The following is a 27559-nucleotide window of genomic DNA, read 5'->3' as shown; positions in this document are numbered from 1 at the left end:
GGAAATGGAGCCACGACCTTTAATGAACTCGCGACATTCGACGTTTAAAGCCGAGTGAAACCGAAGCTTTGAGGCATTAATACACTTTGTTCTCACGCTGGGCGCCGCCGGGCGAACCAAAGTTACGTTAAAGTGCTGCAAGTTAAAAAGCAGGGACAGGAAGTGTTAGCTTCTATCGTGACTCACGCAGACACGCGCACGCACACACACACACACACACACGGTTTGAACTCAGGCCGGAGATCCTGTTTTTGTCTGCAGCCGTCCTGGTGACTGATCTGGGGGGGGGGGGGGGGGGGGGGCTGGCTGCATTAAGACACCTTCCGAAGCCAAATAAAGCATTCAAATATAAATGTTGTTTATTTTAAGGCACGTGTTTTCACAAGGCACTGGTGTGCAGGTTGGCGTCGCGACGGGCCGAACGGTTCATCTCTGACTGACCAAAAAAGGAAAAGTCGTCCGTTTATTTCCAAAACCTGAGCTGGAAGCGCTAAAATGAAGCTGGCAACGCGAGTCCCGCCCTACTCTGCCGCTGATTGGCTCAGCCTCGCCTACGTCGAGATTCAATCTCACCTTAAACGACCTCTTCCAGCGCAGAACTCTGACCAATCCGCAGGCGAGTAAGAGGGGCGACGACGTGAAAATACATTGCGTTTATTTATTTTCGGCGCGGTATTTATCTGGGAGAATTACAAAGAGCCTCGTTCCCTACACGCATTTGTAGTTCCGTCGATTTGATTTGAGCGTTGGTCTTTGTGCAACCAGCCTCATCGCAGCCTAGAATTAAACCCATCTTTGTAAAAAAATAATAATAATAATTATAAAATGCCGGGTTTGGTTTCACCGCCATGGCTGGGACACTGGAGGAACCTCCAACCTCACCGGGCATGCGGGATGCAGGTTTCCAGGACGGCGAGCCGACTGCTGCGGAACGAAGGTTCCCCCCGGAAGCGTTGGCTGAAGCTACTCCTGCTTGACATCTCCCTTCAGCTTCCTCTTGACCCGGGAATACGGGCTCAGCGTATCGTCCGTGATGAAGTCGTACAGAACCCGAACCCACGACGTGTACTGGGGCAGGTCTTCGTAATACTCCGCTGCTATTTTCTTCACCTGGAAAACCAACAGGAAAGCAAACGCTAAAAAAAAAAAAATGTCTCCCCAAATCCAATCGCGTCAGCGGAACGTGTTCCGCAGCAGAACCGATAAAACTAAGAAAACAAGATAAGGCTTTATCGCGCAGTGCGGTCGGTTACCGGTGATTAAAATGCCTATAAAAAGGATGACGTAACGGGAAAAGTCCACGCCGTGTCAGATTTACTGAGTCTTTACTCGTGTTTTCAGAATTTGATGTGATAAATTAAAGCCCACCGGATAAATCTAGGTCTCTGTCGGGAGGTGAAATGAACGGCAGCGTATGTTGGAGCCGTTTCATGACGACTCGATGACGCCTGTTAAGCATCTAATTAGCCTTTTACAGCCGGCATTATCTTCACTGGGAAGATTAACCGTCTCCTCTCTTTATGCAAGCTGAGCGTAAACTAGTCTCGGCGCTGCCGGGAGTTTAGTTCCGCACGGAGCGCTAAGATCGCGCTAGTAATAAATTTAATGGAGGGGGAAAAAAATGCATAAAACCGAAACGGTAAAAGTGGACCGAACCGAACGTGCAGAACCGAAATGGTTCAATACATCCCGTGAACCGTTACACCCCTACTGGACAGTAAGACCAGAACCGAGCCATCCCTCGGGTTTTGGTCGGGGACTGAGATCAGGTTTCTGTCGTCGTCAGCATTCCTGCTCTGGTCTTTCTTTTAAAAGAAACCAATTCCCAAATGATCACTCCCTTTTCCAACCACCACGTCTAGAAAAAAGGTTGGAGAGGATACGACATCACAGCTGGGGGCAACCCGACACAACCCCCCCCCCCCCCCCCCCCCATACTCACCAGGGGCAGCCTGCATCCCGGGATGCTGGGGAAGTCGTGGTGCTCGTTGTGGTAGCCCACGTTGAAGGTGAGCAGGTTGAGGGAGCCGTAGTAGGAGTAGGTCTCGTGGCCCTTCAGGAACATGTAGTGCTCGGCTATGAAGTGGCCGGAGATGGGGTGCAGGCCCATCCCCAGCATGGAGCCCGCCAGCATGTAGAACAGCGGCTTGGCGCCCGCCAGCCAGTACAGCAGCGCGTTAAAGCCGAGCTGGACGGCGATGTTGGTCAGCTCCAGCTGGGAGATGGGTTTGGGGTTGATGCAGAGGGGCCGGACGGCGTAGAACAGCGGCTGCAGGACGATCCAGACGAACTTGCGGAAGCGCGTGCAGAAGAACCAGCCTTCGAACTCCGTGGGAATGTCGACGTCCACGCCGTCTCCGCCCAGGTAGCGGTGGTGGTCCAGGTGGTAGCGTTTGAAGGAGGCGGAGTAGGGCAGGCCGATGGGGAGGTTGGCAAATATGGCGAAGTAGCGGTTCCACATGGCCTTGTTGTTCCCGAAGGCGGTGTTGTGGGAGACCTCGTGGATGGCGAGCGTCATCGAGTGGTTGATGCAACTCCCGAAGGCGTAAGTCCAGAAGAAAACCCATTTCCAGCTCAAGTCTTTGACCAGGTAGAACGCTAAAAACTGCACGACCACCATCACGCACACGACCCACTTCAACCGCCGGTCGGGCCCCATCAGAGACTTGATTTCTGGATATTTGGCTGTGAGGGGGGGGGAGAAAACGAATCAGTGAAGAGTCACAAAACAAAACCTTTAATCACACCGTCAGCGATAATTCATTACAAGTAGCACCGAATGAAGAGAAAGGCGCCTCCAAACCACGTTTTAACTTTTAGCTCCACGGCGATCCGGCCGGGCGTTTCCCCCAACAACCCGAAGCCGGCCGCCCTTGTTGGGGGTGAATCCCCGCCGGGATCAGACCTTCGTTATCGCCATCACTGAAGGTGGCTGAAGAACAGCAAACGTGTGGCGGAATCTCAAGCGGCCTGCCGAAGTCATTCGTGTCCAGGCCTGTCCCGGGTTCGGGCGGCGGATCCGCTCCTGCTGCCTCACAGGGAGATCAACACCAGCCAGTCGGGATCACTGGGATCACTGGGAACACTGGGAACACTGGGAACACTGGGAACACTGGTGGATGAATTCAACATTCCCGTCGCTGCAGACCGACATCCAGAGGAAACCACCTCCGGCTAAACTTCCTTCTCTGGTTCCCGCACGACAGAATATTAAGTCGTTTCCTCGTCTGCCGCTGCAGCGAAACCCCTGATCATCACCATCATCATCATCATCACCTTCTGATCCGCGATGAAGAAATGCCCCGGAGTCACACACCGCTGCTGCAGTCGGCCTGTCCCAGCATGAACGCTCCTGCCCCGGAGGCAACGCTGCTGTCAGCGGGCGGCTTTCATCCGGGGAGGTGTTCCCACGGTCACCACGACGACAGCGCAGACCAACCAACGGGAATTGTTGGCATTCTGAATACTCCCCTACGGGTTAATAAAAGGGCCCCACCCAGGGGTATTTCTAACAAGCGATGGCCCTCACAAGCCCGGGAAAGCAAGGAGACGTCCGTCCCTGGACCGAGCTCACAGCTCAAATCAACTCCTCCCATATAAAATAACCGAAAACATTCCAAAAGGAATTCGGAATGCCGAAGCTTCGTCTTCCTCACAGCTGGAGACGTGTTCTTCTAGCATCTCAGCTTCATCCTTCCTCCTCCAGACTGATCCAGAGCCCAAAAAAAAGGGTCCAGTTTGTTTTCACGGCTCCACAAAACAGCGTCCCAAAAAGACAATCTTTGGGATTCCGCTGTTAAAATACGTCTGTGAATGTTGTCTCAGTGGTTTAACATTTGATTTGTGAATTGATCTTATGAGGGGGGTTGAATCACGTAGAGACTGCAATATTTAAATATGACTTTAAACTAATCTTTTTAGATTTGATTACTGCAGACAAGCGGTTTGAATATTTTAGACTTGACAGCCTGATTTTCATAAAACAGCACATTTGCATTTTTTTAAACGCATATTACGACACAAGTTTCGCAAAAAAGGACGAAAACAAACACAGAGAGACCCTTTTAAACTCAAGGAGTCGTGCGTTGTCGCCTATGGCTAAACCGTTAGAGCAACTTTCGCATTGAGTTGTGTGATTTCAGGGAGTGGCGAGACGTATCCGGGAGGCCGTAAAGTTGGGGAAACTATTTCAAAGCAGATACAAACATATTATAGAGTTTAAATTACATAAAAACACACAGAGGATTCATTCGCCAATAACGATAAACCAAGCTAGAGCCGTTTAGCTAACACTTGTAGCAAATAGACGAAATTAATATAATCTACTACGCTGACGGGAAAGCCCGCCCTCATCTGGCCGATTGGCTTCGGTTCATGTCGCTCGTGTCATCCCAACCAATCGCTGCCAAGAATACGACAACGTCACCAACCCGAGGCAACATTTATGGCCAATCAGAAGCCGAATAGGGCGAGTCACACCTTCGCCGTAGTAGGATTCTAAATTTCGCAGTCGGACGGATATGGAACCGTTAGCTTAACGTCAGCTACAATGAAAGCAGGAAGCTACAAATTCATCACAACCATTAAATGGCGGCAGTGCACATTTGGATACAAGTTAACACTAAGTGCATCTAAAACGTGTTAAGAGATAAGCTATCTTACCGAGAATTTCTTTTCGCCTGTCGGCATGCGGCTGATCCGTGTACACCCATTCGTAGTCTTCGCGTGCAACCCGGTTCCCCATGTTCTTATTCTAAATAACTTTACGAAGCAACAAAGTACTCGATTCTAACAAGGCCGCTTCAAAATGGAGATTCTCCGCTAGGCTCGATTCTGCGCTACGTCTCTTCTGCTCAGACCGTGAGTTCAACGACAGCTATCCTCTGCAGCAGGCAGCTCCTCCCCCTCCGTTAAGCCCCTCCCCCGGAAGACTAGCTTTTTTTTTACGAGCTGAATTCTTCTGCTTTTTTTAATAAAGGTACACGTAATTTTTCGTTTAATATCACACTTCAACAACAATGTGTTAGAAATGTGATCATTTTAGTTTTGCTGTATTTTCACTCAAAAATAGTCAAAAGGTTCACTACAGTGGATATGCCGTAAATTGAAAGATAAAAATAAATTTCAAATTTTTTATCCCTAAATACGTAAGAAATAATCATTTAAAAAAAGGAATTTGGAAGACACTTTTTTGGAAGCAGATGTTTCAGACTCTTTCTTGAAATCAGACTATTAATTAAAGATTAAACTACATCAACTGGCTCCGCCTGTCAGCCAGCTTCGGGGGTGTAGCTCGATATTAAGTTATACTGGGAGCACTGGGCTCCCTCAATAGAACTGGTTTAACAGAAGATGACTTTTGGTGCTGGCATCTCTTATGATTGGTTGATTTTGGCCTCTGGTAGATTAGATTGAGAGCAATATGTCCCCCTGCTGACCAGCGTGAGCGTGACCCACAACAACTGACAATACGTCCAACAAAAGAGCTTCTTGTTCTCGAGAAGTCGCCGAGGGATCTCATCACGCCTAACTGGAACAACTGGGCGTCTGTAACTGGTCAGAGAAATTCCCAGTTTTTCTGGATGCAGGCGTGCACTCACTAGCCCGAGCTCATTCTCTACAATCAGTGAGATTTATCCATCCAGTCTGAGCAGGGAGTTCAATAAGATTTATTTTCTGTCAAAATCAGGAACCACCTCCAGCTTCTCTGGACCCTCATGTTTATGTTTTGTTGTTTTGATGTGTTTAGAGCAGGTTACATCAGATAAAAGCACCGACTTGAGCAGGAAGGTGCATTCTTCATATGTAAAATACGTACAGAATGACTGGGGGGGGGGGGGGCACCTTTTGACTGTTAAACCAGTTAGCTCGGTGCAGGACTGCTGCTGCTGCTGCAGAAGAAGAAGTTGAGGGAGCAAGAAAATAATTACAGTCTGCTTAATCTGGAAGACCACAAAGGATAGCTCGTGTTAAATAGCAGCTTGTTACAGACACTCATGTAATGCGTAAACAAACAGCAAGATGTAAATAAGTTAAGTTGAACTTTAATAGGTTTCGTTTGTACATTTGCAACTAACGTGTTCAACAAAAAGCGCAGTTAGCTCCAAATTGGCTAACTCAAAGGATAGTTTCTTGGTATACATACATGAAGTAATTCACAATCTACACTTTAAAGAACATGAAGATTACAGCTTCTTCTCTAAACTGAGACGCAGTCTCAGATCAAGCCACTCGATTACATCCTCTCGTGTGTGTGTGTGTGTGTGAACACCTTTAACACCCCCCATCCTTCATTCTTATGACGATTTGTTTGACGGTGATTCGAATGAAGTGACCTGAGCAGCGACTTTGGACAGTCCAGCCAGACCCACCGGCACAGAACAGAAATGACTTGTTAAGATGACCTTTATTGCACCTCGTCGGGACCAAGCACCTGCGAGTGAAATGAATGCTTGCGGCGGCTTTAGAGTTGGAAAGATTACCGATAACATGCAACTTTTAAGGCTTTGCCATAATTTGTGCGCCTCTGAAATTAAATAAAAAATATCACTAGGTAGATTTTATTCCAGACAAAGCATTGCTCTCATAATGTGACTTGTATTAGCCCAATCGACTCAGCAACTGACTTTCAATTTTGTAAGAGCTGACAAAAAAAAGACATCAAAGACCTGCGCAGCGGTTTAAACGTCTGCCTGCCTACGCGCTGATTTAGTGGCTAAGAAGCTTCGCAACGATATTTCTATCTTTTTTCTTTTTGTCAACAAGTCCTGTGTAAAGCGCAGAGCGAGAGCGCTGCTGAAGCAAAGCATTCTGGGATACGCCCGGCTCTTCGCAGGGATAATTGGCGAGACCACGAAGCAAAAACAGAACTCCAACCGAACGACAGTCTCATTTCTTGCTGCGAAGTCGTTTGGACTGTCGCGGGTGGTCGGCGCTCTTCCGGGTGCGTTTGAGTGACGACCCCGCCTCGCGCTCCGACTCTCTGGGCAGCGAGCCCGCGGCCGTGGCGCCACTTCCCGAAACGCTGCCGGACGTGCCGGGAACAGTAGAAGAAACGGCGGCGCCGCCGGGCGCGGAGGGAGCGGCCGTGCCGGGCCTGCGTCCCTCCATGGCGGCGGTGCTGTTGTCCATCAGTTCGCGGAGCTTGTGTTCGAGCTCCGCCAGGCGGGCGTTCTGCTCGCCGATCACCTGCGTCTGCTCCAGCAGCTTCTGCTCCTGATCCTGCAGCTGCTTCTGCTGCTCGAGCTGTTTGACGCGAATCTCCTGCATCTCCCGCCGCAGCACCGTCATCGACGCGCCGTTCACCTTCACCTGCTGCTGCACTTTCGTCATCTCCGAGCGCGACGGCGTGTTCTTGGCCAGCAGGGACATGGTGGTCAAGGACGTGGAAGGACCCGCCACTGAGGGAAGAGGACAAGCGAGGCAGAGTCAGATCGACGGTAACATCCTAAAAAGGCGAAGCTGCTTTTGGGTCCCCGTCTATTACCTGGCGCAGAACCGATAAGGCGGCCCGACAGGTCCGCCCCCGGCAGCTTCTTCTTCAGGATGGGAACGATCTTCTCGTCAAAGTACTCCATCGCCATGGAGGAGATGTCCCTCAATTCCTGCAGAACCTCGTGAGCTCGCTGGGGGGCCCGGGTGGAGTTGACGTAGCGCAGCACGCGGTAAATCTCGTCTATCACCTGACAACACGGGGGGAACCAGGACACGAAACGGAGGCGTGAAACGCGACCGACGAAGCGAGGGCGGCGTCAGTCGGAGAGCTAACCTTTCCAGGGATGAAGCAGCAGAGGTTCGAGTCGACGTATTTCATGAAGGTCATGTTGAGCAGGGAGAGACGCGTCTCCACGGCGGCCAGGATGTCAGCGTGGCGGGCCAGGGAGTGGTTCCTCCTCTCAGACTCCCTCCTGGGGGGACGACAAGCGATGAGCTCCGGGCTCACGCCGGAACCCGCGCGTCCTCATTCCGCTGCGATACTCACCGGGGCAGTTGGGCTTTGACTTGCCTCTGGCAGAGGCTGTGGTACCGCTCCACCTTCAGGAAGCCCTGATTCAGGACGCGCTGGCAGATCGTGTCCATGCGCTTGCAGACCTGGAGACGGAGGACAAGAGGAAGACAGACAGCACCCCAGTGTTTATATGAATGGAAGTTCTCACCGTCCTCCTTTAGCCTAGCATTCTCTTTAGCAATGTGTTGTAAATATAGATTTTGTGATCGTCTTCAACAAATGATGCGTCGCAATTTTTCTTTTTTAGTGAGCAATTCTTGACTTGGAGAATATATTTTTACAGGAATAGCCAGAAATGTCCGATCCCGCTCATCTCAAATGAACGAACGGCTGCCCTCAGGGTTCCGAGGACAAAAGTGGCCCTCTATCTGGATCTACTCCAACGTTCTGTGGTTCCTTCCTTTGGACGCCCCCCCCCCCCCCCCCCTTCCCGTCACCATGATCCAGGACTTAGTCACGCGTAACAGAATAATTCATTACACACGAGATAAAATTAAATGATGATGCCGTCTGCCCTTATTTGGAAGGCAATTTAATCACCAACTAAGATTCCATGACGACCCCATGAGGGAAATGTTCCCGACTACTTCAGGGACGCCTGCGTGGAAAATAGACCACAGATTTCACATGCATGCGCTTTAGGGGTCTGATTTCCTCCCGATTTAAAATAAGGAAACAGGGAAAGCCCCCCCCCCCCCACGTGATGAAATCGAACCTCGCACCACTGCAAAATGAAGGACTGCTGGAGATCCGCAGTGATCCATGAATCATTACGCACAAAGGACAGGATATACCTGCAGGGCTGCAGGTTCCTTCTTCCTTTCATCGTTGCTGCTTTACTTAGCTTGCCCTGCTAATGAGCTAAATATCAACACGAGCAGCACCCAGGGCCACGGCTGCAACCAGCCGGCTGCACAAGCCTTCCGAACCGGGCGTTAAACACAAATCAATCATGCGAGTATTCGATTAAAAACTCGACGTCGCGATTGGCTAGCATCATTAGCTTTGTTCCCCGTTCTAGTCTGCTTGTTTTCGGCGCCCTTACCGAGCGCAGCAAGCTGATCTCGTCGTAGGACAGTAAGTTGAGAACCGCCTCGATGGCCACGATGGGGAGGCCCAGCAGCGGGTTGTCCTGGTCCGGCGGGGGGGTCATCTGCCTCGGCGACATCCCGTCTGAGTCCAACGAGCCGACACATCCATCTACTCTGTCTACGACGGCCGCCATCTTGCTTTACTGAGGAGGCGGAAGTGACGTTCCCAGTAGGCGCTCACGTGACGCTTGACGTGAAAACATGTTTACCGGTAAAGACGAGTAAAATCAAGAAAAACTAATCAAACTAATGCTTAAAAAATACTCAAGTGAAAGACAGAAAATATGCGATTGGAATAAAGCATTTTAAATTTGTTTATTAGTAAAAGAAGCATATTCGCTTCCTCTGAATTATATTTTCCAATTTAATGACAAACTGTCGATCATAATAGTAATAGTATAATTATAATTGTATATTTTTCCAATTACCCCAATATGTATACAATCTTGTACTGTGCTTCCGGTTTGTCCCATGAGGGGTCCCCACAACAACCCAACCTTCTCCACTTCACCCTGTCCTTTGCATACGTCCATGTATCTTCTCCCGGGTCGTCCTCTGGTCCCGTTCCCTGGCAGTTCCATCCTCAACAATAACTTTCCTCATTGTGAAAGAAGCATAATGTCCTGAATCACGTTTGTACATAAGATACGAGGAACATCACAATAAATAAGGCTGATGTTTCAGTGTTGGCAGAGGAAAAAAAAGCAAACTGGCAGAAGTTGAGGTATTTTTTTTTTCATATAATTATTTCAGGAAAACTACATTTTTCAACAATGGTATCCAACACACGAGAGACAGCAGTATTTACATACTTACAAGTTTATCACACACCAAAAACAAAATCTGCTTCACAAAATCTCTAAGACTTGAGTTTGGACTGAGAGCACTTTATCAACGAGCCCCGACAGGTTGAGGCGCGTTCCCTTTGGAGCGACTGCAGACACGCTCCTCGCCGTTTTAGCTCGTGACGGCGGAGTCCAGCTCATTGAGAAACCTCTGGCATTTGGCCATGAGGACTTTGACGGCCTCCGTGACCAGGACATCTGGAGGGAGGACGCCCGTGGACTCCACAGAGACTGCGTGAAAGAAAGCGATCAATCAACCGATTAGAGCAGAACTTCATACGAGCTGCTGCGCAGACGCGCGTGTGTAAGACGCTCCTACTTCCACGCAACAGTTTTATTGTAGAATTCACACGAGAAGCTCCGTGTGTGAACATACAGATGAAATGGTCTCTGACGCGTCCGAGCTTCACCACGTTCTTCAGGTCGTCGTGTCGGAGGACTTCCCTGCTGCACGTATCCAAGCGACTGTTCGCCACTCTGGCAACCTTTTTCCCTGAGGAGGACAAAACAAAGAACGACGGGATTTCATCCTCAGATGTCGGACCAGAACGACGAAGGCGTTTTATCGTGCCGCTTCTTTCTTGCCATCGATCTCCTCCAGGTCCATGACTCCAGGGGAGAAACAGGCCAGGAGGCGCTCCGCTTTCTCCCCTTCCACCGCCTCCAGGAGGGTGATCTCCGGGAGGAGGCGATAGCTGGCCGTGGCCACCGGAGAGAACTTTGCGTGGTCCTTGCCTGAAATACAGGCAACCGGGAAAAAACACTTCACTCTCAGGCAGAAAGTTCTGAGACACACAGACAGACACGCCTTTGAGGAAGCCTTTCTAAATGTACCCGGCCTAAAACCACTCGCGTTTTTCTTTTCTTTTACTCTCACCCACTCCTTTGACACAGTGCATGATGACGTCCAGCTCCTGTCCAGGCCGTAGCTTCGCCAGCAAGATGTCATCGTGCACCGGCCCGATGCCGGAGTCCACAAACACGTCTGCCTGGTTCCCCATGGGGACCCATTTTATGTCTCCGGAGTAAACTGAGGCAGCGCAGGGGAAAGGAATAATGGTTTTTAGATTCCTAGAGACATTCCCCGGATCCCCGGTCCGGTGGGAGGTCACACCTAAAACCTACCCATGTGGTTCACGTAGAGCTCTCGGGGGTCGGACGAGTCTTTGGTGGCGCAGAGGTTCCTGCTGCATTTTATCGTCAGCTGTAGCTGAATTGTGTCTATTTCTGAACCTTCCTCCTCTGCAGCCTCTTCGCCTGGACGAAAGCGCATCAGATCGTCACGGAAACAAAGACTACCGTCAACGAAAGTCCAACTATAGCATCCTCCTCCTGCTACTGTGTCCATCCGAGCACCTCCCTCCTCATCATTAGCGTTCCCCTCCGTTTGAATACGAGTGCAACGTGTGGCAGGTCGATTGTGCCGCTTTACCAGCGTTCCTGTACTCAAACAGGCGAGGGTCCGCTTTGATCGGGATGAGGCCCAATCTGTGGGCGAGGACTTCATCCTGGACGATGGACGTGTTGTTGTAGATGAACACCTTCTCTATGGCCATGGTCGGCACCTACGACAAAAAAAAATACCGCTCGGAACACGATCCCGGTCTGGATTCGCCTCCGTAAACAGAACTACGACCCTGCGATCGCCGGGTCGGGGACGTCACCTCCGCTATTAGGATCCTCCTGAAGGCGTTGGCAATGGCTGCGTCTATTCCCACCATGTCGAACTCCATGCTGCTCTCATCCAGATGTTTGACATCGATAGTGAAGTTCTGCAAGCAGAAGGAGATGGTTTAAAACATCGGTTTGACTGAAGAGGCAATAAAAGCAGTTTGGGCCGCGTGTCACAGAGAGAGAGCTGCATGGAGGAGAAACAGACACAAAAACGTACCTTCTGAAATTTACGCATATTCCAAATGTCATCATATCCGGGGTAGTTTCCAGGGAAGTCCGTTGTATGAACCTGAAAGCAGCCAATCATCGGACAAAAGGAAAAAAAAATCAATAACTAGGCTGCAAATAAAAGAAAATATGGATTCACTTTCAGGAATAATCATTAATCTTTGTGTGTGTGTGTGTGTGCGTTATTATTACTAATGTCAAAGTGTCTGACGTCACCCTGCAGCCAATCATAGTAGAGTATTCACGCAGACTATGGTATATGCAAATTATTGCTTAGTTTTATGAATGATGCGCAAGAAACGGGCTGTCAAAGTACAAAGCAATCTTATTTTAACCACTTTGTGTATTACAAAAACAAACATCAGTTTAAGGAGCTCCGTGCAACATTTATATATATTTTTCCTCATTTACAACACAGAGGTCGACTTTTACTGATTTAATAAAATGTCTCTAGTACTAAATACAAACTGTGTTCCGGAAGCGATATTTAGTCTTGCTCGTTCACGTGACAGTCGCGCGCGCGTCAGGTGAACTCTGGACGTTAAAGCTAACGGGATAGCTAGTTTTTAAAACATATTAAAAACCGGACTCACGTTCCTCACACCGAACTCCCCCAGTATCACCCGAGTCCGGATTTCTTCCACGTTCTTCATGTACGCCGCCATTTTTTGCTTGTCTCCGCCCACTTCCGCTCCAATCTGTAGCCGTTCGTTCTTTGGTGTTACGTCACACTACGCGTCAGCGAATCATCGCTGTTGCTCCATTCGGCGTCACCCGAGACGTTTAAAAATTAAAATAAAATAAAAAATAAATAAAAGGCAGTCAGGGGAGAATGTAATTTAACAAAAGTCAATTGAAATAAGAAAATATTGTAATGGGAACATAATGTCAGAGTTTTAAAAAAATGTCATTGGTAAGTAAATCTTTTGTATTGAAAACTCCAAAATGATGCTTTATTTGAACAAATGTACATTTATGAATATATAATTGTTCAAAAGTATCAATTAAATATTAAGATTCGTTTTTATTGTCATTATATTTCACACTTTTTATGTGAGGTAGTTGTTCTTGCACTTTGTAATTGAGCTGTATTTCCTTGTATGAACGTTTCAACACAAATAACATTTCGTGTGGTTGTTGTGGATGATGATGATGATGATGATGATGATGATGATGATGACGTTAGCATTCAAAAAGATAAACCCGCCACTGAGTTTCTGTCGTTTTATTGCTGGCATCCACGTTTCTCTGGGATACACACAATCTAAACAACATTTAACAACACTTTCTACCAACGACAGAGTAAAGTTGACATTTGGCATTAATTCCAAATGTTTCCACAACATGAGACGTATTAAATGTCACGAGACTTCTTCCATAGCGGTGTAACAGTAACCCTGTAACCCTGCAGTCAGAGAATAAAGAGACAAGAATGTCCTGGAAATCATGGTTCTGTTAAACATACTGGTCCAAACTGCTGCCTGCGCTAGCAGTCCACAGTCCACACATTCTCTAGCGCTGAACTTAAGTCCATACAATAAGGAAATATGAATAAATAATGGCGGCAGAAGATGCTCAGCAGCTGCGATACAAAGTCGGCCTTCGATTGTAATTCCTGCAGCATGACGCTTGGAATGAATGTCGTCATGTGTGATCAGAATATTAATTAGTTCCACAAACGACGTTTTGTTTTCACCCGCATTTGTTGTTTTTTGAGGTCAAAGAGAAATACATTCGATTTCGGTTTGGATCCTCAGGATCAGGATCCGGGATTGGGATCGGGATCGGGATCACGTGACAGGATGGGCCATTTACTCGCCCAGCAATCAGACCTACACTTTGCTATAAATCCGGATAAAGAGGTGTTGCCTTTGGCTGTAATTTCCATGGAAATAATCCTCAAACACACATTTTCACGGCGTGCGGCGCAGAGCGTGATAATCTATGTGCAGGAAGGATCTATATTTAGTGGCTCAGTGGGGGGGGGGGGCTTGGAACATGTGACTCCAGCTTCAGGCAGACGTCCAGAGGAGCGTGACGGGCTACTGAACACGGTGTTCAGGTTCTGTCCACCGGTCGGATCCGGTCGGTTTAGTCGACGGCTGTGCTGCTGCGAGCGCAACAGGCCGGGGTTGGGATGGAGGCCACCGTCCTGCTCCTCTTCTTCTGGCGGCTGTCGCCCCCGCTCTGCCGGGAGGTGCTGGTGTTCTGGCGCGTCAGCTTGGTGGCGCGGCTCGCCGTCTCTTTGATCTGCAGCTCCAGGTGTTTCTGGATGGCCAGGCCCAGCTCCTCGGGGTCCACGGAGGCGCCGTACACCTCCCACGTCATTCCCTCGGCGTCCCACTTCACCTCCTTCACAGGCGACTTGGAGGCGCCGCCTGTTCTGTTGCCTCCTTTGCTCCCAGTCCTTGGAGTTTGGGTGCAGGACGTCTCACCCCAGCTCTCCTCGGCCAGACAGATCTGAGGGAACACGTGAGGCGTGGCGGCCCGTCCCGCCTGCACCCCGACATCCTTCAGCTCCTTGTGGGCAGTCATTGTCCCCGCGTCCCTGCTCGTGGCTCTCCCGGGACTGCCGCGGCACTCCTCCAGACCAAAGTGCCTTTGGGACTGTGACCCGGCGCCCGGAGGCAGCGGGCCGATCCACGAGCAGCCGAGGTCGCAGCAGCGCAGCAGGTGTTTGCCATCCAGGCCGGTCTCGCTGACGGAGGAGATGAGCCGAGGCAGGGTGAGGTGGTTCGCGGCGAAAGGAGGCGCCCCTCCACGCGGGATGCTCGACTCTCCTTGGGAGGGGGACGGGATGGGTTGGGGGTGGCAGTAGGCAGCGAAGGTGTCCTCAGAATAGGCCTGGTGGACGTAAGAGCCCCAGCAGAGCGCCTCGGCACAGTTAGTGGGAGGAGACTCCTTTACTCCAACCCCCTCCGCTTTACCTTCTGCTTTCGGGGGCAACCCACAGGCGCACCCGAGAGGCCGCTGTGCACCTCGCTCTCCACCGGCGGGCCCCCGGCAAATCGTGGTGATGATGTTGCACGGCTGCAGCTGCATGGGCAGCTTGCAGGCCAGCGTGGGGCGACCGTCAGCCCCTCGGGGGCCGTTTTCTCCTCCTTGATAAGCGGGTCCGCAAGAGTCACTGGCAGGACAAGGTGGGGGCCTCCCGAGTTTAACCGGGGGCAAGGAGCCCGAGTGGCTCCCGCGGACAGGCAGGGGCGCCCCGCCGGGCCGAGGGTCCTCGCCGATTGCATTCACCGCTGATTCAGGATGACGTGAGGGCGACTGCGTCCCGACTGAGCTGTAGGTGCCGCCTCGTTCCCGTCCGGCCGCACCCTCGCCGACAGTCATCCCGGCGCAGCTGGTTTCTCTCGGAGGGGGGGGAATTTCACCGAAGGCCTCCCGCGGCTGCTCCCGGGACGCGTGACCTCTGGAGGGCGAGGTCGATGATGCGGGGATCTTAGAGGGGTCAAACAGCGTCGATTCCAGGGAGACACCTCCCCCCGGTGGGTGCGGCTCTGGAGCAGGACGCCCAGCCGCGTCCATGAGACGCCTGGAAATACAAAAACACAAGAGCCGATGCCTCACGTAAAAGAACACCACGAACTGTCGATGCGTTGTGAAGCCGCCTGGACTCAAGAAAATGCTGATTCTTTTTTTAAATAGTTTTGCAGCGAAGCCTGCAGACTGTTTGGCAACAATAAACCAACCGTGACGGGACTCTCGTGTTTGCTTTGTCATTTATTCGTCCGTTCGATCGTGGCGTGAATAAACTTTGTGTTTTGATTGCAGGGTCAGAAACTACTGGACAGACTAGAACTCAAAACCAGGAACGGAGGAGGATGAGCCGGGAGAGAGAAGCCATTCGACTTTTGGTGCTGATGTGGACGGAGGGAAGGAGGGGCTAAACTTAGCTCTGCACCGCTACCGTGTGCTTCTGGTCATGTGACTGGATGTTCATGACGCAGGTGTCCGGGACCCAGCGACAACCCGGGGGGGGGGCTTCCCGTCAGTCTGGAGGCGAGAACTTCCTCTCAAAGACGTCAGAGCGTCACGACTGAAGCCGGAATGTCGTGCACGTATTTTCATTTCCAAACCTGTCGCCTCAAATGTTTTCCAAAGATCTGAGGGACATTTTCCTGCGTGGACCCTCGTGGGGAAAAGAGCACCTTCACACACGCATCCGTAAACGCAACGCGAAGCAGAGAGCTTCCAAACGTGTCCATCCTCCATCTTACCTCTCACGGTGAGATATCTGCTGCAGCGGCTCCGTCCTCCCCTCTTCCCTCGCCCGATGGGTGCAGTTCCTCAGAAAGCCTTCCTCCTCCCCCTCCTCCTCCTCCTCCTCACATCCACAGGTGACCTCTCTAACTCCCTCCTTTGTCTCAGCAGCCTCCAGCTGTCCAACAAGATGGATGGAGGGGGGGGGGGGGGGGGACTTTAAGATAATCCGCTCCTACATCTGATTCCAAATGTGAGGATGCAATCTTCAAATCGCTGCTGTGACGGGGAGCGGAGCTGCTCAGCGGTCGGCTCCAGATCCAGATCCAGATGGATGGAGGGGGTGGGAGAGAGAGAGAGGCAGGCAGGCGGAGTCACTCTCTCTCTCCCCACCTGGGATTAGGGGGGGGGGGGGGGGGGCGATGTGTCGGAGAAGAGAGCAAACGAGTCTTTACTTCCATTCTCGCTCGTTTTCATCCCCACTTCCAGCTTCCCTCTGAACTCCGTTGCAGGATTAGTTTCATGCCCTGCCCTCATCTCGCTCAACCCCCCCCCCCCCATCACTATCCCTGTTGCTATGGAAACCGCAACACTCAAAGGGCTTGCTGTGTGTTTTTCTTTTTCCAGCACCCAAAATAAATCTGCGTGCAGCCGCTTCGACCTTCGACCCGCCAGAACCGGCCGGTTCCGTTGAGCGTGTCAGAAAGCTCGGAGGCGGCCGCTGTTGGGTGGCGAGGAGAGCAGACTGCAGGGAGCGCGGGTGGGAGGGTCTGTGACGTCACTCACAGGTTAACCATGGAGCAGGAAGAGCTGGATATGCTCCGATGGGCGGAGCCAGCGTCTGTTTACCTGTCAATCATTCAGATCCGATTATTAAAGCTCACATTCACTCGCATGTGGAAAGATTTCCAGTTTATGATATATATTTAATATAAACCCAATTTATTATTCCTCTGTTTAAAATATTTCACAGAAACATGAAATCCACAGACGCCGACTCAGAATCAGCTGATCTCTACCCTCAAATATTCCACTACGGGTCGGAACAAGGGTCAATAGAGTTTCCCTCTGGGATCAATAAAGTATTCCGGTTCTGATTTCTGGCCCATGTTGCGCCTTTCCACCAAGTTTTTTCTTAACAAGTAATCCTTTAAGTCAGACATGAAAGTTAGGACCCGTCCATCCGGATGTACCGCCTCCATCCTGAAGGGGGCGCACACGTACCGCTGAACGGTGAAACAACGGAACTCTCAAATGCGGCGCTGCTTCCGGGGACTCGTTATTTCGTCATTGGGGGAGAGTTACCGGTATGTTTAGTTTATGTTTACGTTCCACTAGACTGTAAACGAACCAATGAACGAGCAGCACGTCATTTACAGTAAATGAAAGGAACGCCTTTATGAACAGGAAGTCAAACACAAAGCCGTTTCCAACTCCCCCGACGTGTTTATTAGAGGCATACAGTTTTGGCATTTTTAACATTTGTACAAAAACCAGAGAGCAGCTTCCCGGATGCGTGTTTCTGACATCTCACGGGCTTTTATTCCTTTTCTGTGACTCCGCCTACTTTTAAAATGACACCAGCAGGTTCTTTCTGTTGGCAAATATAAATTAAAAAAACACATGAAATAAATTACTACTCGTGGTCAGTCCTGCTTCTGCAGCGCTGGGGAAAATAATCCTGGTGATGTCATCGGGGACAAAAATAAAAAAAGAAAGCACTGCCTCTACCGTTATATTAAATACCATCGCTTCATGGTAACGTTTGCCTCATTTAACCTCCAGAGTGGGTATTTATTTTATCATTCTATTGCCTCTTGATGCAAAAAAAACCCCCAAAAAACGTGTCAACAAGGGAATCTGAGAGCTTCGTTCGGGACTAAACTTGGACCAGGATTCTAAAGTATCACTTAAAAAGTTCTCCTGCAAATGAAACTTCATTATCACTATTACTTAAAGGCAGACTCCACACAGACGCGAGGAGTCCGTTCATGATGGCTCGTCTTCCCACCCGTTCGGAGTCGAGGAGCAAACGATTTTAGGGCGATCCTTTCTTTGCGCAGCTTGCGTGATGAAACTCCCGGAACCTTTGCTCCGAGGTCGGGACGCTTCTTAAAAAGCCAGAGCTTCAAGACTCCCGAGCTCCTTTTATATCATAGTTAAAGTATCACAGCAATAGACGTTTAAAAACTAACAGCTCCTTCTGCGGCAGCGCTGCGTGGGGAGATAAAAGAACTCCTGCGCCTCCTTTTTGTACCTTTTTTTTGGGGTTGTTAAACCCCCGGTTTTGGCGTTGCGTGTTTGCTTCATTTGTTAAAAACACAGACGGGACAGCGCTTCAAAAACCATGCAAGTACAGGACTGACCCACAATAAAGTCCGACTGCAGAGCAGACGGTGGCGTGATTCAGAAACCGTCTTTACGTCGTCGGATGACGGACCGCAGTCAAACCGTCTCTCACGCTCACGTCTTCCGTCCGACCGCAAACCGGCAGGATGAGCAACTTCTGTCACAACGCAGGATCTGTGAACGCGTCGCCTCCTGAGCTCCGGTACTTAAAATAATGTGATATGTTGCCGTAGCGACGAGCAGCGCGTCAGCTGGTCCGGAACAGCCCTCTCATTGGCTGACGGGATCTCACCCAGACAGTACCTAGGCCTTCATCCTGATTGTCCAACACGCGGCTACGCTCTTCAGGAGGAGACGTGTGTGTGTGTGTGCGTCTGCTTTAGCCACAGTGAAACATATTTACATCGACATGTTGCCGCGGCAACCGTTCTAAGCTGTCTGCAATGAGCAGACGGCAGAAGAGTGAGGATTAAAGGGAACGCAGCACCCTGGCTGTAACAGAGATCTGGACCGGGACACGGAGCGTCCCCTCCGCGTCCCGCCTCGAGCCCAACGCACGCGACCGCTTCCAGAAAGCGTTACAATCGTTCCCGTGCAGAGATCGGGTTTGAGCTGTAGACAGTCATACGCTCTCGTCTCGCATTAAGGCCACCCGACGCCTCGAACCCGCCGGTCGTCCCGTCCAGCACATCCCAAATAAAAGCGGAAGGCCGTCCAGCGCTCGCTGAACAAATCACGGCGTCTTCTTTATGGGACGGAAGCGCCGGAAAACTCAGCCTGGTGTGCAGCCGCCGCCACCGAGTCCAGATCAGGTCGTCCAAGCTAACCCACAGGCCCCGCCCATCCGGACTGCGAGGACGCCGCCTCAGCTCCAGCTCGTGCTCTGCAGCTCCCGACGGAGCCAGGAGGGAAGCGGGTGGCCCAGCCGGTTCAGGAGGTGCAGCAGCTCCATGTTGTGCTCGCGGTAGTACTCCGCCAGGAAGGCCCGCGACTAGAAGCAGCCACACACACACACAGGGAAAGGTCAAAGGTCAGAAGAGATAGGGGGGGGGGGCGTGGTCTCAGCCTCGAGCCCATTGGCCGGTTAGCGAGGACGCGACGTACCTCCAAGCTCATCTCCGGGTACTTCCTGCCTTTACTCTTTCCCAGGCATTTGGTTCGACCTCCTTCCGCCCGCTGACACCAGAAACCTTTGCCGTCATCGTACCTGCAGGAACATTTCAACAACAGGGTCCCTTTAAAGACCCCGCTCTGTGTGTGTGTGTGTGTGTGTGTGTGTGCGTGTGTGCGTGCGTGCGTGTGTGTCACTGACATCAGAGCCTGGGTGTAGTTGAGGACGGGCGTGACGCCGAGGAATCTCTGGACTCCCTCCATGATGAGCGCCGGGTTGGACCTCAGCAGGGTTCCGTCCACGATGTGCAGCTGCAACAGATTCAGGGTCAAGCGCGAGTCTCATCTGGACAGAACCAGATTGGTCACACTTGAAGTGGACATTTTGGATCCGGCGTTAGCTACCTGGCTAGGCTGGTAGTGTTGCAGCCAGCGCTGCAGGTGAGTCGCGTAGGCCCCGGGTTGGAGGCAGCGTTTCTGAAGGACCTGCAGCTCCCTGGAAGAGGAGGAGCCTGCGGTCGCCACCGCACGGAAGGTGTTGTTCAGGGCCGCGGGGTCCTGGTGGGCTCTCTGGTGCTGCGACGGCACAAAAGGAAACACACGAGAGCATGAACGCCGCAGAGCGTGGAGGTTTGGCAACGCCGATGGCGGCTCCCACCTGGTACCAGGAGTACGCCCTGTCAGACGGGTTGATGAGCACGGTCAGGATCTTGGCTCTGGGGAGCAGAGCGGCGGCTCTCTTCGGAGAGACCGCCGTGTCAAAGTAGTTGGCGCTCTTCTCAAACATGAAGTCTGTGCTGGCGTTGGAGGGGAACGGGAAGAACTCCATGTACCTGAAGGCAAATCCAAGCAAGGTGTTACCGAGAGCCGAACAAGCCGGGCCATCTGGACCAGAACAATGCGGAAAAAAGTCAACCCGAGCCCGACCAAAACAAATATCACAATGTGATTGAACGGGATCGGGCTTTTGTTGACCGACTGGTTAAACCAGGACTTTTACAACTTGATCGGAACCAACGGGGTCAACATGGTCGTCTTCCGGGACAGCTTCCTGTAGACGGCAGCAGGTCGGTCCCGCGTTCGAGCGCTAAGGCGGCCCCTGCTCGTCCTTACCAGTCGATTCCATTGTCGTAGTTCGCCCCGCTGAAGAACTGGATCTCCTCGAAGGTGGTGGGGCTCGGAAAGGAGCTGGTGATGGCCGGGTGGAGGCTCAGGAACGCGTGAAGGGCCGTCGTGCCTGTAAAGGCATTTATCATAAGTATCGATGCAAAGAGGATGAAGGAAAATCAGATGGGGGGGGGGGGGGGGGGGGGGTCCTACCGGTTTTCTGTGGTCCGATGACGAGGAACTTGGGGAGTCGATCGCACGTCTTTTCTTTCGACCAGATATCTTTGTGTCTCTTGTCGTGACAGGGGTTCTGGAAGATATCGTCACATGTTCAGTTTCATTCCCCCCCCCTCTGAAGGGAGTCGGCCTCATTCCGAGCACCAAAGCCCCCCCCCCACCTGCCAGAGCGGCTCTCTCTCCTCGGGGAAGATCTGGAAGTACTTGTCGGCGAGCTGGACCGGCGGCAGCGTCTGCAGCCGGAGGTTGGTCCAGCACTGGACGAACTTCACCAGGGACTCAAAGGTGTACAGGCCCAAACGGTCGTTGCCGTAGTTGGACAGGTGCGTCATGAAGATGCTGATCTGGATGGATGGAGGGGTGGGGTGGGGGGGCACGAAACAGTCCAGATGTTAGTTCACGGTCAGGACAGCGAGCGCGTAGAACAGGAGACGCCGATGGAAGTCGGGCAAAACATTTCCGGAGGAGGTCGAGCTCTTCTCACGCGTCTCGTCTAGCAGGGCCGTTACTGGTGGAGACGGTGGCTCCGCCTCCCCCCGGCGAGCTCAGAGGCTCGACTGAAGGAATAACAGCTTTTCAATGTCGCTTTGTATTCTGCCGGGTTCTTTTATTTTTTACTTTAGAATACGTTCGCGGGAGAAGGCTGCAACGCTTCGCTCTGGAGCTCCAGAAACGTTTCGTGGACTGAGGTGGTCGACGGATCAGTCGTGTCTCGGGTCAAAAAGCAGGATCCAGCGGGATCCCCGGGATGGGAATTCACACAAAATTCTTATAATAATGACTACAAGGCGTTTCATTTCCAGCTACATGTAATGAAACGTCTCGGAGTTCAGTGAGATCGAAGCTGCAACTGTGCAAAGAACGGGGATGAAGCTCTGCCTCGTCTTAGTCGAGTCAAAACTGACCCGAGTCCAGGTGTGTGCTGCGTGCGGCGTTCATACGGGGTTCATACGGGGTTCATACGGCGTTCATACGGCGTTCATACCGGGTTTAGGAGGACGGTGAGGAAGAGTTCTCCTCCTCTGATGCTCTTGTCCAGCTCCTTGGAGCCTCCTGGGTACTCGTTGTAGAAGATGGTGTGAGTGAACAGACCGCAGGTCTGCCTGGGCAGCACCTGAAAACACACAAGCGTGTCAGCGTCTCGCCGTCGAGGGTAAAGTCCAGACCGGGTTTGTCTACCGATTGGATTCAGTGTCGTTTCGACCTCTAACGTTGGGCCAGAACAGAAGAACGATGGAGAACTGAAGGAACGCAATCGAGACTAAACCTGACTTGTTCTGAAAGCCCTTGTAGACAGTATTAACGTAGGAAGACATTCTGTTTGGACATTAGATTGACTCAAATGACCAGGAAGGGTTAATGGAAGCTTTACGTTTAATTTGCAGGTGTAAAATCAACTCGGATGTGACGGCAGATCATCCTTTACATCCTTTAAAGATATTTATGCGGAAACCAAAATGAAGAGCGACCTGGACTCCGTTGTGGATGAAGCCGCGGCGGTAGCGAGCCGGCCTCAGGTGGGGGTACTCCTCGGTGCTGGTCACCTTGATGCCCCACACAGACTTCCAGGCCTCATAGAGCTGGCTGTGGACAGGGTAAACCCCCGAGTGGTGCGGGGACACCGCGTAGCCCATGTCCGTCGGGATGCCGTGCTCCTATTGGACAGAAAGCAGCAGAGGGTTGTTAAACGCACCTTTTCGCCGCGTCGGACAGAGACCCGAGGCGTCGTGCGGGGCGCCGCCCACCTGGGCGAACGCCTTGTTGAGCCTCATCTGCTCGGCCAGCACGCTGACGTTGTGGAACAGGTGCGGCTGCATGTGGCTCCACATGTGAGGAAACCACCAGAAGTCCTTCCGGTGCCGCAGCAGCATGTCGTCGCCCCGGTCCTCCTCGTCCGTTCCTGGAGAGCACATCAGACGATCTGGCCGGGTTCCAGCTGCACGCCGCCTCCCTCGAGAGCAGGTATTCTAAGCCCGCCCCGGGGACCGGTCTGGCAGTTTTTAAAAACCGGTCCCAACCAGTTGCAGATTCCAGAGCGGAACAACTGGAATTACTTGATGCCATTGATTTAAGATAAGGATAAAACCTTTTTTTCCTGGGTGAAAATGATTAAACGGAGTTTATTCTCCGGAGCTTCGTACCTGTGTAATAGAACTTTCCAGAAAAGCCCAAATTGAAGGTAAAGTTGGGGACCAGCGATCTCAGCTTGCTTTGAGTGGCGAGCAGCGCCTGGGAAAGAACGAAAGCACAGCGGCACACGCTTCAAAAGGGCTGATGATTCAGCAGCAACTGATAATCAGAGGCATCAACACGCACTAAAAGTCTCATTTCGCATTTAATCATCCGATAAAAGCAGAATAACAGCGCTCACTTTTAAAAACCTGACGAGCCGATTCATGGCTCCGGAACGAAGCTTATCAACGGAACACAAACGGCACGTCTACGCGACGCAGCTCACCCACCCCCACGTCCGAAACCTTCATGCGGGTTCCTTCCTTGCCGACGAAGATGTCGTCCACGTCGACCAGGATGTGGCGGTCCAAGGACAGGCAGAGTCGCCTCCCCGTCAGGTAGGCGATGGCGTCCACGAACACCAGCTTGTGAAGCCAAAAGTTCAGGTTGTTCCCGAAGAGGACTCTTTGAATGCCGTCGTGGAGCCCCAGGTCCTGGACCACGGTGGCGTGGAGGGGCCGGAGGGGGCCGGCTCCGAAATGCGCCGAGGCCTCGGAGGACTTGGTGCTGGCGAGGAGCACGGGCTCGTACGTGGAGTGGTTGGACTGGAAGACGGTCCAGTCGTCCCCGGGTAACGGCCCCTGCTCCACCTGGTTGGGCTTGGTTATGTAGAGCAGGGGGGCGCTGGGGTTGACGCGGTAGTCCCTGAGCCCCAGGTGCGAGTGCAGAAAGAGGGGGAAGCCCTTCAGCTGCGCGCTGAGAAGAGAGTTTTCGTTGGCCCTGAAGAAGCCGATGACTCCAACGCCGTACTCGGTGCAGTACTTGTCCAGCAAGTCCCGGTTCCACGCGTCCAGGTTGACGTATTTCAGCACGTTCTCGTAGATGATCAGCGCGTAGCGGCCGCGGTTGCGCTCCGTCAAAGTGGGCACGTCGCCTTTACCGGGCGCCAGCTCGGTCCGGTACCGGAAGCGGCTGGACTCCAGCGTGGCGACGATCTCCTGGCCCAGCTGGGAGTAGATGCTCTCTACGAACACCAGGACGACGGGCTGCGTCCTGGAAGTGTCCACCGCCTTCACCTGCCGCAGCCGCCCCTGCAGCGGGGGGAGGAACAGCGGCGCCCTCTGGATGCCCGGCCCTCCCCCGTCGCCGCCGGCACTCGTCCCGGGAGGCATCCCGGCTGCTCCGCCGCCGCCGCAGTCACTGAAGGGTAACGGGGGCGCCTCCTTGATTTTGGGGGTGTTGGAGACATAGTAAGTCAGGAACGCAATGGACAGCAAGCAGAAGAAGATGAGTGCCAAGATGAGGCGGTGAAGCTCCAGCTGGCGGGTGCATCTCATCAACTTCCACACGCCCAAGCCCACGCCCACGCCCACCATGGTGGTGGAGGGGAGGGGCGGGACTGGGGGGGGGGCAGGGAGGTGGACGCAGAAGATGGAGCAGTCGATGCTGGCACAGAGCCGTGCTGAGTAAGAGCCATTTACACTAGGTGACCATAACCAGCGGCGTCCATCGAGCTCCGGAGTGACGGAAGGGGCGGGGCAGGCGACTTTTAGGCGGGCGGAACCCCACGTTTCAAATCGGGAGCTTGATGAAAGTCGATCCCGACTGTGATCCAGAGGTTCAGCCCGCTCGCCGATTGGCTGGTTCGAGCGCTCATGCGGGAATGCAGGTTTCTCTACAGGTGGGCGTGGCCGTGCGCAGAGGCTTGTGTGGCGTGTCTGCGCTGGTGGCCTGTGCTTTGGGGCCGGACCCCCTCGGGCCACCTTCCTGGGCCATTCCAGAAAGACACGCCTGAAGGGAGAGCAGAGAGACGTGAGGAGGAGGAGGACGAAGAGCAGAGGGATGAATGAATCTGAATTTCTGGACTATGTTTAGTTACAGAAGGAAAATCAATGAATGCATTCTCACCTGGAAACGCTGCCAGCGTGGAAGACTGGGAGTAGGAGACAGGAGAAAGGAGAAAGGAGACAGGAGACTAAGTCTCAGCTGGATGCACAAAATCAATCCCAAGATCGTAGCCGCCATAAAAAATACAATAAAATGTCGTGCCGAGGAAAAGATTCAACAAACGGTCTCTGGCTGGCTTTCCTGCTGACACAAGAATAAAATATATATTTATATATAAAAAGGAGAAGTGAATTCACTGTCCATCCCGAGGTCGCCCTGCCGACGGCATCGCATCCTCTTTCCGTGACCTTTGATGGCACCCAGGCCGACGGACGGGAAGGTGCCCGACCTTAAAGTCGGATGCAAACGAGCCTCCCGTGCGTCAACAGGCAGTCGTTTGCGTGAGCAAAGAGAGGCCGAAAACCTTTGTGGACACGAACGCGCGACAAAGGAGCGTAAAACCTGTCCGTCCACGCCACGTAATCAACGGAGGCCCCGCCCCATTTCAGCAGGTAGCATTTAAAAAAGGACAGTCCTGTCCAATCGCTGCCGGACAAAAACAGACAAACGCTGTGAAGCACGTCGCGCACGCGCACGCGCACACACACGCACACACCGAAGCCAACCCCTGACCCACGTTGCTATTATTGATTTTTACATTACAGTCGTTATTTTAACGTGCATTTGTTTTCAGCCAGGCTCATTGATCAAGCATTGCTTTGAGCGGAAAGCCGCGCACGTGACCGTCCAAATGTGCGCAGCAACACACACACACACACACACACACACACACACACACACACACACACACACACACGCCACCACCGAAAACAATTGAATTGATCACCCCAAACTGTCTGCAGGTTTGACTGGTCTCAGCGTGGCACCGCTGTGTGCTGCGCTGGCGACGCGTCCGGGGTGTACCCCCGTCTCTCTCACCCCGTGACCCGCAAGGCGGATAAAGCGACGAGACGATCGAGGTCGTCTCGTCTGCAAGAAAATGGATGGATGGGGGTAAACCAGCTGTTTTACCACAGCCGCTAATGTTAGCACGGCTAGAAGCTAAACAATGATAATATCCTGCGGATGGAACACCAACCTAAACATCCGCCTCTTCCGAGTGTTCGTTCCGCGGGAATAGGAGCGTATCCGCGGGACCGGTCCCAGTCCGACCCACGGCTGCTGCCACTGGGACAGCCCGGAGTGATGCTACAGTTGCTAAGCTAGCTTGCTAAGGCTACGACAGTTCCTCCGCAGAGATAACGGGCTCCGCGTTAAAGACAGCGTCGTAAAAATGTGGAATCTGCCGGTGCTTTCTTTTGACTTACCGGAATTCGTTACTCCTAGCGGAGAGCAACCCGCGAGAAGGGAAGGAGACTAACGAGCTTTTACAGTTAAAAAAGTGAACTTCTGCACGGCGATACTCAATCCGCCATATTGGGTCTTCTGGAAATTTGGATTTAACCAAACCTGGCACACCGGGGGGGTGGGCGGGGTTCTAAAATAACCCCCGGGATTATTTATCTTCGTCGCTTTCCACAGACCGAAGTCCGAGTGAAGTCAGCATCACCTGCGCTATTGTGCAAACATTATGGGATGTCAGTGACGACGTTGACGTGCTTGTTCTCTCGCCTCATCATCCTCACGGTAACCCCCTGGAGCCGCAGTGGGTCACCCCAAACCTCGCGCGTGCTCGGGACGCGCAGCGAAAAGTTACGCCTCCCTCCGAACAACAGGCGATCAAAGACAACTCGGATCATTAGCCTTGAATTATCGTTATTATCAACAAAAAATTGCTGCCTCTGGTTTATATTATACGTTTTTGGAGATTCGCGTACGAATAGCAGTGGGTGGCGCTGTTGCCTCGCAACAAGAAGGTTCTGGGTTCGATTCCTTTCTTTGCAGTTTGTATGTTCTCCGGGTTCTCCGGCTTCCTCCCATCTCTGAAAACATGCAATTTAGGAGAATTGATCAATCCAAATTGTCTTTAGGCGGCCGATCACCATCCGGATCCAGGCGTTGTTGCTGTTTTTAAATATGGCTGTTTTATCCAACCCCATTTAAACAAAAACACAAGTTTTAACCTCCAAAGTTTCTGTTTTGGCCTTTATTGATTGACTTGTCAGCAGAACGGATCTTCCCTGATCTCCGGCGGGAGGATGGATCTGAGGCCAGAACATTGAACTCTGAGCTTTGAAGCTCAGAGTTCAAACATTAGGTTGCTTTGTCAGCAGGATTCCAGGAACATTCCAGGAACATTCCCTGTCCAATTTTAAGGAAGCTTGTAGAAAATCGTCGCACACAATTCCTTTATATCGGGAGATTTGGGGCTTGGAATGAATGTCATTCGTTCGTTTCCCAGCCGCTTTGTCCGTTATCGGGTCGCGGGCCAAGCTGGAGCCTATCTCAGCAGTCCGGGGTACACCCTGGACAAGCCGCCAGTTCATCGCAGGGCAACACAGAGACAGACAATCGGCCACACTCACACCTACGGGCAATTTAGTGTCACCAATCCACCTGAGCTGCATGTTTTTGGTTTGGGAGGAGGCCGGAGAACCCGGAGAGAACCCACGCAGATGCAAACTCCTCACAGAAAGGGCACAAGACGGATTCGAACCCGTGACCTCCTTGCTGTGAGGCAACAG

At 52.1% G+C, this 27559-nt stretch overlaps 5 protein-coding genes across 6 annotated transcripts; all 5 read right to left on the bottom strand.

Annotated features, from left to right (window-relative positions):
• Nucleotides 1-360: 360 nt before the first annotated feature.
• degs1 (delta(4)-desaturase, sphingolipid 1) lies at nucleotides 361-4847 on the bottom strand. The gene is made up of 3 exons (XM_068741336.1): nucleotides 4663-4847; nucleotides 1943-2685; nucleotides 361-1110 (listed from the first exon to the last, which is right to left on the bottom strand). Exons 1-3 carry the CDS (start codon nucleotides 4742-4744, stop codon nucleotides 964-966), a joined length of 972 nt encoding a protein of 323 aa, XP_068597437.1. The 5' UTR covers nucleotides 4745-4847; the 3' UTR covers nucleotides 361-963.
• Nucleotides 4848-5698: 851 nt separating this feature from the next.
• fbxo28 (F-box protein 28) lies at nucleotides 5699-9233 on the bottom strand. The gene is made up of 5 exons (XM_068741343.1): nucleotides 9054-9233; nucleotides 7982-8091; nucleotides 7769-7907; nucleotides 7487-7682; nucleotides 5699-7400 (listed from the first exon to the last, which is right to left on the bottom strand). The coding sequence occupies exons 1-5, from the start codon at nucleotides 9231-9233 to the stop codon at nucleotides 6889-6891; spliced, it is 1137 nt and encodes a 378-aa protein (XP_068597444.1). The 3' UTR covers nucleotides 5699-6888.
• A 411-nt stretch (nucleotides 9234-9644) lies between these two features.
• polr1c (RNA polymerase I and III subunit C) lies at nucleotides 9645-12511 on the bottom strand. Of its 2 annotated transcripts, XM_068741317.1 has the most exons (9): nucleotides 12440-12511; nucleotides 11836-11907; nucleotides 11609-11716; nucleotides 11377-11509; nucleotides 11070-11201; nucleotides 10822-10974; nucleotides 10530-10679; nucleotides 10321-10437; nucleotides 9645-10175 (listed from the first exon to the last, which is right to left on the bottom strand). In XM_068741317.1, the coding sequence occupies exons 1-9, from the start codon at nucleotides 12509-12511 to the stop codon at nucleotides 10057-10059; spliced, it is 1056 nt and encodes a 351-aa protein (XP_068597418.1). In that variant the 3' UTR covers nucleotides 9645-10056. The 2 variants fall into 2 exon arrangements, with proteins under 2 accessions (XP_068597418.1, XP_068597419.1); XM_068741318.1 differs by lacking the exon at nucleotides 9645-10175 and having other exon boundaries at nucleotides 10343-10679; nucleotides 10826-10974; nucleotides 12440-12508.
• Nucleotides 12512-13937: 1426 nt separating this feature from the next.
• On the bottom strand, nucleotides 13938-15377 carry si:dkey-191g9.7 (G protein-regulated inducer of neurite outgrowth 2). Its single transcript, XM_068741675.1, has one exon. The coding sequence runs from the start codon at nucleotides 15375-15377 to the stop codon at nucleotides 13938-13940; it is 1440 nt and encodes a 479-aa protein (XP_068597776.1).
• Nucleotides 15378-19266: 3889 nt separating this feature from the next.
• ndst2a (N-deacetylase/N-sulfotransferase (heparan glucosaminyl) 2a) lies at nucleotides 19267-24403 on the bottom strand. The gene is made up of 13 exons (XM_068741673.1): nucleotides 23318-24403; nucleotides 22997-23084; nucleotides 22601-22755; nucleotides 22325-22510; nucleotides 21841-21969; nucleotides 21017-21199; nucleotides 20832-20928; nucleotides 20625-20748; nucleotides 20170-20344; nucleotides 19917-20087; nucleotides 19714-19823; nucleotides 19506-19608; nucleotides 19267-19392 (listed from the first exon to the last, which is right to left on the bottom strand). Exons 1-13 carry the CDS (start codon nucleotides 24401-24403, stop codon nucleotides 19267-19269), a joined length of 2733 nt encoding a protein of 910 aa, XP_068597774.1.
• Between the last annotated feature and the right edge of the window lie 3156 nt (nucleotides 24404-27559).

The sequence above is a fragment of the Brachionichthys hirsutus genome, chromosome 7 (genome assembly GCF_040956055.1).
Source record: "Brachionichthys hirsutus isolate HB-005 chromosome 7, CSIRO-AGI_Bhir_v1, whole genome shotgun sequence".
Taxonomy (NCBI): Eukaryota; Metazoa; Chordata; class Actinopteri; order Lophiiformes; family Brachionichthyidae; genus Brachionichthys; species Brachionichthys hirsutus.
Note: the sequence above shows the minus strand (reverse complement) of the source record. Positions and strands in the feature narration are given on the sequence as shown.